General features: G+C 39.7%; 1 protein-coding gene across 1 annotated transcript in view; it reads right to left on the reverse strand.

Annotated features, from left to right (window-relative positions):
- The window catches only part of Fancd2 (Fanconi anemia, complementation group D2), a 75,315-nt gene that overhangs the window by 65,181 nt on the left and 1,510 nt on the right, over positions 1-8,624 (reverse strand). Inside the window, exons 2-8 of the mRNA XM_013010343.1 lie at positions 7,828-7,974; positions 6,222-6,289; positions 5,853-5,956; positions 5,215-5,275; positions 4,768-4,820; positions 1,991-2,069; positions 162-286 (exon numbers count right to left, since the gene is read on the reverse strand). Coding sequence (XP_012865797.1) covers positions 162-286; positions 1,991-2,069; positions 4,768-4,820; positions 5,215-5,275; positions 5,853-5,956; positions 6,222-6,289; positions 7,828-7,974 — 637 coding nt within the window. The remainder of the gene's footprint in view (positions 1-161; positions 287-1,990; positions 2,070-4,767; positions 4,821-5,214; positions 5,276-5,852; positions 5,957-6,221; positions 6,290-7,827; positions 7,975-8,624) is intronic.

Consider the following 8,624-nt stretch of genomic DNA (forward strand, 5'->3'; position numbering starts at 1 on the left):
AAAAAAAAAAAAAAAAATTAAATCTCATTCCCTAACTATGAAAAGGAGGTAGGCATACCAGAGTCTTTTTATACAGGAAGGACCACATCACCACTTCACACCACACTGCAAAAGCTGCCTTGTTGACACTTCACTGAGATAACACATCAGTGCTTACTCACCTGAGTTCATTCGCTACATCAGCATGCTGGGCATCCCCCAAGATCTCAGGAAGGCTGGTGACAAAGTCCTGTTGTAGAGGGACTGGAGCAATGCTAATCAGCTGCATGATTTTCATGGTGAGGTCCTGTGATGAAAGACATTATGAGAAATGGCCAAATAGCTACTCAGAGCTGAAATTTTCATACATACAATATGATGACAGCAAGTTCTAAACTTAAGAGACAAGTGGCACAAAAAAAAATCTAAACAAGCATATATAAATAATAGGATAGATGGCTCATTATCTAATACTTGTGCTATATACATTATTTCATTAGTCTTCACAACTATGGAGCTTGGCTATCCCCATCTTCAAAATGTGGGAATACCAGTTACTCAGGATCTATAGCTAAGTGGCACATCCCAGCCCAGATAAGACCAAAACTCAAGTTCTTTCCAACATTCAACTTGGAATTTCTACTAAAATTAAAAGAATGGTTTTAAGAACAACTGAAAAGGGCTGGGAATGTGGTTTAGTGATAGAGTGATTACCTAGTGTGCATGAAGCCCTAGGTTCAATTCCTCAGGACCCCATAAATAGAAAAAAGTTGGAAGTGGTGCTGTGGCTCAAGGGGTAGAGTGCTAGCCTTGAGCAAAAGCTAAGGGACAGTGCCTAATCCCTGAATTCAAGTCCCAGGACTGGTAAAAAAAAAAAAAAAAAGAATAACTGAAAAGAAGACCTCAAGTACTTGGTTCAAATAGATTCAACTTACCAAGGGGCTTAAGTAATGAATTCATAACTGCAAAACTTCCTATAATTTTCCTTCATATGCAATTAAATTAAAACCCTTGCGCAGGGCGCCGGTGGCTCACACCTGTAATCCTAGCTACTCAGGAGGCTGAGATCTGAGGATCACGGTTCAAAGCCAGCCTGGGCAAGAAAGTCTGTGAAACTCTTATCTCCAATAAACCACCAGAAAACCAGAAGTGGCACTGTGGCTCAAGTGGTAGAGTGCTAGCCTTGAGCTGAAGGACAGCGCCCAGGCCGAGAGTTCAAGCCCTATGACAGACAAAAAAAAAAAGCAAAAAACAAACAAAAAAAAAACACTTGCAGTGAAGTAAGACAGTTGGGATCTGACTACTTTTGAGAAATAATAATCTCTATATTTTGAAAGCAAATAATATTTAGTTTTTATTATTTATATTTTAAATTATAGGTATTTTGTTATTTTATATAAAATAGCAATATGTTAAATTATGTGTATATTGTTATTTTATATAAAAAATGTATACTGTAAATACCTTTATGTTATAAAGTAACTTTATGTTATTGAGTAAGCTTCTCTTTTTCTTTTTTTTTCTTTTTGTTGGTCATGAGGCTTGAACTCATGGCTAGGGCACAGTCCCTGAGATCTTTTGCTTAAGCCTAGCACTCTACCACTTTGAACCACAGCTCTACTTCCAGTTTTTGAGTGGTTAATTGGAGATGTGTGCCCAGGCTGGCTCTGAACTATGATCCTCAGATCTCAGCCACCTGAGTAGCTAGGATTATAGGTGTGAGCCACCAATTGTTGTTTTTGTTTAAAAGAGACAGAGTGACTTTGGCCTTCTGATGCTCCTGTCTCAGTGTTCCAGGTGCTGAGTTTATAGGTATGCACCATCATGCATGATGTTAAGTTTATTTTTTGAAGAAATTTAAAGATGAAATACTCATGATTCTCAAATGACAAAAGCTGGGAGAAAAAAACAACTAATAGACAAATGGAAAGCTGCAATTTTCTGTTTAAAAAAAAAAAAACTTTTGTAAATTCCAAACATTTGACATGGAAGTAATAGCCCCCAAGCCTACCTGGCCATCCACAATTCTGTCAAGCCATTTCAGCTGACTGATAATGAGTCGAGGCATGCTGATCCCATCACTATTTGGTCTGTATGTGAAAAATAGAAGAGAAGGGACTTAGCCTTTCTGGTTTTTGTTTTTTGGTGCTGGGGACTAAACCTAGGCTCTCACATATCCTAAGCAGAGTCTCTACAACTGAGTTACATCCCCAGCTTCGGAACATAATTTTTCTGACTTACAAAACAAGCATAACCATTCTCAAAATATCATACCTATTTAATTGATATTTACAGCACACATGCTATGTATGGGTCACTTGCTAGAAACATGGAAGCCCTACCAAGAGAAGTAGATTTATGATTAACTACTTTGAGAAAATGTCTAGAAGAAAACGTACTGAATTGTCAACATCCAGGAGAAAGTAGAGAGAAAACAAAACAGAAGTTACAGAGTTATTACTTAAAATTAATATAATTAAGGCTAGGATGTAGCTCAGTGGCAAACCCTTGCCTAACAAATGCAAGGTCATAAGTTCAATCCCCAGTACAAAAAAAAAAGGACAGTCAAGGCACTGGTGGCTCACCTCTGCAATCTTAGCTACTCAGAAGGCTGAGATATGATGATCGCGGTTCCACACCAGCCCAGACAGGAAAAGTCCGTGAGATTCTTTTTTCTTTTGGGTACGGTCATGGGGCCTGAACTCGGCCTGGGCGCTGTCCCTCAGCTCTTCAGCTCAAGGCTAGCACTCTACCACTTGAGCCACAGTGCCACTTCCGGCTTTTTTCATTTTGCTTATGTGGTGCTGGGGAATCAAACCCAGGGCCTCATGCATGCAAGGCAAGCGCTCTACCACTGAGCCACCTTCCCAGCCCAAGTCCGTGAGATTCTTACCTCCAATAAACCACCAGAAACCAGAAGTGGCGCTGTGGCTCAAATGGTAGAGAGCTTGCCTGGAGCTGAAGAGCTCAGGGACAGCACCCAGGTCTAGAGTTCAGGCCCCATGACTGACAAAAAAAAAAAAAAAGGTAGTGGTGCTATGGCTCAAGTGATAGAGCACTTGCCTTAAGCTGAACAACTCAGGGACAGCACCCAGGCGCAGAGTTCAAGACCCATGACTTAAAAAAAAACAAAAGGTAAAGAAAAAAAAATGGAGGGGCTGGGGAGGTGGCTCAGTGGTAGAGCACTTGCCTTGCATGCATGAGGCCCTGGGTTTGATTCCCCAGCACCACATAAGCAAAATGAAAAAAGCCGGAAGTGGCACTGTGGCTCAAGTGGTAGGGTGCTAGCCTTCAGCTGAAGAGCATGACCGACAAAAAGAAAGAAAGAAAGAAAGAAACTCTTTACCTGACTTACATAACCCCTCTGTACATCACCTTTATAAAAATAAAACATTTTTTAAACCTACAGCAAAAAGAATTTAAGAGTGTAGCTCAAATGATAAGAGAGCTTGCCTAGCCATCACAAGGCACTAAACTCAAACCCCAAAACCAGCACACACACAAAAAAAAGTCTCATGGACTTTCCTGCCCAGACTGGCTTCAAACCATGATCCTCAGATCTCAGCTCCTAAGTAGCTAGGATTATAGGCAGGAGTCACTGGCACCTCACCAAACTTTTTCATTTGGTAGTGCTTTGGATCAAACCTAGGGCCTTAGAGATGCAAAGCACCACTGAGCTATATCCCCAGCCTTAAAACTAAAGCTTAGATACATAAAACCTATTGTTTTTCAGAATAAGTAACTGCTTTGCATCTTTATTAGCAATAGGTGAGGATTATATGCAAAGAAGACTGACAGTAGAAAAAATGCAATTCTTTTAAGTTTTTCTGTATTAGCTAGCAAAACTGAACATGTTAATTGTTGATGTTCTTATATTTGTGAGGACTCTATTCATGATCTTTGTGTACTTTCTATTAAGCTGTTTCTTTTTTCCCTGACCATAATTTTTAACAATATGTAGAGTACACATACATTACTAGGCTAATCAAGAGGCTGAGATTTGAAGAATCATGGTTTGAAGACAACCCAAGCAGAAAAGTCCATGAGACAAAATCTACAATTAGCCAGCAAAAAGTTGTACTGAAGGCCTGGCTCAAGTGGTAGAATACAAGCTAAGCTAGCAAGCCAAACAAGTATAAGGCTCTGAGTTCCAACCCTGGAACCAGCAAAACCAATAGTTGGGCTTGGTGGCATGAACCTATCATTTTCTGTATGTAGTAAGCATAAAATAGTACCACAGCCACTCCTGATCCAGGCATAAAGTAGTACTACAAACACTTCTGATCCAGGCATAAAACAAGACATTATCCTAAAAATAAAGCAAAAGGAGATGGGGGTACAGCTCAAGTGGTTGTCTGCCAAGCAAACAAGAGGTCCTGAGTTCATATAAACAAGAGTACCTTATAAACAAACAAACACACACAATCCAATCCAGTACAGAAAATAGAATGAAAAGGAAAGAACAGTGTTCAGCAAATATCTCACTCCAGTCAGTCAATCCCCCCTTGGAAATACCTATTATTGCCAGTGTACCATGTATCTTCTAAGGCTCATCTGTGCATATATATAAACCTATGTACTACTTAATTTGCTACTTAATTTTAACAATATTTTTTAGCTTTATGAAATCATTAAGAGATGAAATTACACAAATAGACACCCCAATAAACTTGCAGTAGTCACACATGAGCCTGGCACCATAGTAAACATATGACTCTAGGAGACTAACAATATTTTAAGCAAGCTTTTCAGAATAGCATTTGAATATTTGAAAACAGCTCCACTTACTTTTCAAAAAGAAATTCTGGTAACTTTTCAAATAAAGTTTTAATAATAGCAGGCTAAAAAAGAAGACATAGTAGTTAGGCATTAGATGGACTCAAAATACACAAAAAATCCTGTTATAAGAATCTTCACATAGGGGATGGGAAGGTGGCTCAGTGGTAGAGTGCTTGTCTTGCATACATGAGGCCCTGGGTTCAATTGCTCAGCACCTCATAAGCAGAAAAAGCCAGAAGTGGCACTGTGGCTCAAGTGGTAGAGCGCTAGCATTGAGCTGAAGAACTGACGGACAGCACCCAGTCCCAGAGTTCAGGCCCCACAACCCGCTAAACAAACAAAAAAAACATCCAAACTCTCCAATGAGCCTGCCTCTACCCTGTGACCCAGTCACTTATGTTGGGTACACACCAAACCCCATCCATCAAATATTCACAAAGCAAATGGCAGTCTTACCTGTAATATGTCAATACCCAGAAGTAGTTTAATGAGGCTCTTAGAATAAGATGTACTCATGCTGTAAAAAAGAGATAGGTGGTTCCAAATTTTCCCTGTTCTAATGTTTGTAATGATCTTTTGTCCATAAACTTAATATACAGCCCTTAAAGGTTATGTTCAGTGTCATCTTGTTAGACAAGAAACACTAACAAGAGGAAGAAGCAGAGACCTGAAATTCTATCAATAGGTTAAGACATGCTATTGAAAAAAAAATTCTTGGGCTGGGAAGGTGGCTCAGTGGTAGAGCTCTTGCCTTGCATGCATGAGGCCCTGGGTTCGATTCCTCAGCACCACATAAGCAAAAAGAAAAAAGCCGGAAGTGGCGCTGTGGCTCAAGTGGTAGAGTGCTAGCCTTGAGCTGAAGAGCTGAGGGACAGTGCCCAGGCCCAGAGTTCAGGCCCCATGATCGGACCCAAAAAAAAAAAAAATTCTTCTAGTTCTTGACTTAGAGCTACAAATTTAATCATTTTAAAGTTAGGCTTAATCTTTGAGGAACAGAGATCATAAGTCAAAAGTGAAATGGTAAAAAGTTGAATTTTCCCATCCCAACTCAATTACTGAAACAGAATGGGTCACTGCGTGCCGCCTCTCCACACCTGGCTTCTTCATCCTGCAGACGTTCACACGATAAAAGGCAGTTCCTGAAACTTTCACTGTCCTCAATGTAAGACTCCAGGCCCTTGACAAATTCTTCTATTACCTTAATGAACAGATTTTAAAAGTAAAGTGGAATGAAAAAATAAACAGGAAAAAGATAAGACTGCTCTTGAGCCCTCTAGCTCAGGCCCACCATTTCCTCTCTATTAAACTCCTTGCTTTGTCATTAAAAAGAGAGAGAGGGGAAAGAAGGATACAATTTTTAGTGTAACATGTACTGTCACCTAGAAATGATTCTAACTTGTTCAACTTTCTCCCAGGGGCTTTAAATTCCTGATTACAGAGGACTGCATGAAGAAAATACATACTTTGGGATAAGAAGGATGTTTCCTCAGGGTCTGAAAGAGCTTCTTTTGAAAAACTATTTGATCCACAGCTATGAGGAAAGAAGGATAGCTGGTCACCAGACTGTAACATCTACCAGTTTTCTTCCATATATATTTACATTTCTAGCTGGGTGCCAGTGGCTCATGCCTGTAATCATAGCTAGAGTGAGGGTTAAGTTTGTTCAAAACCAGCCCAAGCAGGAAAGTCTGCGAGACTCTTTTTTTCTTTTTTCTTTTTTTTGTCAGTTGTGGTGCTTGAACTCAAAGCCTGGGCACTGTCTCTAAGTTTCTTCACTTAAAGCTAGAACTCAAGAACTTTAAGTCACAGTGTCACTGCCGGTTTTCTGGATGTTAATTGAAGATGAGAATCTGACACATTTCCTGCCAGGGCTGGCTTTGAACCACAATCCTCAGATCTCAGCCTTCTGAGCAGCTACGATTATAGGCATGAGCCACAGGTGCTGGCACTGCGAGACTTTTTTTTTTTTTGTCATGGGGCTTGAACTCTGGGCTTGGGCGCTGTCCTTGTGCTCTTCACCTCAAGGCAAGCGCTCTACCGCTTGAGCCACAGAGCCATTTCCAGTTTTCTAGTGGTTTATTGGAGATAAGAATCTTACAGACTTTCCTGCCCAGACTGGCTTTGAACCGAGATCCTCAGATCTCAGCTTCCTGAGTAGCTAGGAATACAGGCATGAGCCACCGGCGCTCGGCTTGCAAGACTCTTATATTCAGTTAACCATCAGAAAACTGGAAGCTGCACTGTGGCTCAAAGTGGTAGAGCACTCACCTTGAGTGAAGAAGCTAGGCCCTGAGTTCAAACCCCATGACCAACAACAACAACAACAAAATTACATTTCTGATGACACCACTGAAACTTTCAACTTAATTTTAGAGCTCAAACATCTAAACCCTCAGTAAAAGGTTTAGTTTTGATAGAAGACAGGCACTAAACTTTCTTCTTTCTCCCTCTTTTTGGTGCTTGTATGAGACTTGAACTCAAGGCTAGGCCCTGCTTCTGTAACTTTTTCACTCAAGGCTGGCAATATACCACTGAGGAACATCTCCATTGATCACTAAGCATTCATAAAAACACCTGCCACAAGCTGGACACCAGTGGCTCACACCTGTAATCTTAGCTACTCAGGAGGCTGAGATACAAGGATTATGCATGGCTCAAAATCAGCTCAGGCAGGAAAGTCCATAAGACTCTTATAGCCAATAAACTACTCAGAAAGAGCCAACAGTGTCACTGTTGCTCAAGTGGTAGAACACTACCTTGAGCACAAAGAGGCTCAGGGACAGAGCCCAAGTCCCAAGTTCAAGCCCCAGGAGCGGCAAAAAAACAAAAAAAAAAAAAGTTGAGACAATGTAAAGGTTCTGAGTTCAAGCTCCAGTACCAACAGAAACAAAAATATTGGTGATTGGTCTGGGAAAGTGACTTAGTGATAGAGTGCTTGCCTAGCATGCATGAAGCCCTGGGTTCAATTCCTCAGTACCAAATAAATAGAAAAGGCCAGAAGTGGCACTGTGGCTCAAGTGGTAGAGCATATAACAATAAGTTAATACTTATAAAATAACAAAAAGTTACCTAGTTGATTCTGATTCTGTCCAGTTTTAAGAATAAGTCCTGATGTCTTGAGAAGTCTTACAAAAACAGTGTCATTTTCTTCAACTTGATTGGGAGCATGAGATTTCTTTATTGTTTTGGTAAGTGGCTGCATCTTGTCTTCTGAGACTAAGCAAAATTTTTAAGACGACAAAAAAAGAAAGAAAGAAAAGAAAGAGAGAGAGAAAAAGAAAGAAAGAAAGAAAGAAAGAAAGAAAGAAAGAAAGAAAGAAAGAAAGAGAAAAATTAAATATAACCTCAGGAATAAGAGCGCTAAGATGAAAACTGTTATTTCTGAAGAATATAACTAGAACTGGTGCTTCAATAGAAGGAACTATTTCCAACAGTGGACAACAAATGTGACTTCCAAATAAACAGATAAATTAAGCAATCAACAAATAGTTATCTTCAACTGAAATTTTTACTCAAAGAATACAAAATGTGCCAGCAGCTCAGGATTGCTTGGTAACAAGAATAACTATGGAAATGGAAATGAATGTCTTCTTCAAGCTGCTGTTTGCAAACCACTAAGAAGCTTATTAAAATGCATATTCTAGGCTTTATTCCTAAAAGTCTGAATTTTGGGCAAACTTTTCCAGCAATAATTCTGAGATACACCAAAGTTTAAAATCACTCAAATATATACAAAAACAAGATGAAGCAGGTTCTCTGGCATCAAAAGTATGAGTACAAAATCCACACTGTTTTTATCCTAAGGCTTTCAACTTAAAATAAGGTAACAAAGGGCTCCTGAAGAAAACCTTTTTTTTTTTTTTTTT

This window comes from Dipodomys ordii, unplaced genomic scaffold (genome assembly GCF_000151885.1).
Source record: "Dipodomys ordii isolate 6190 unplaced genomic scaffold, Dord_2.0 Scaffold12, whole genome shotgun sequence".
Lineage (NCBI taxonomy): Eukaryota > Metazoa > Chordata > Mammalia > Rodentia > Heteromyidae > Dipodomys > Dipodomys ordii.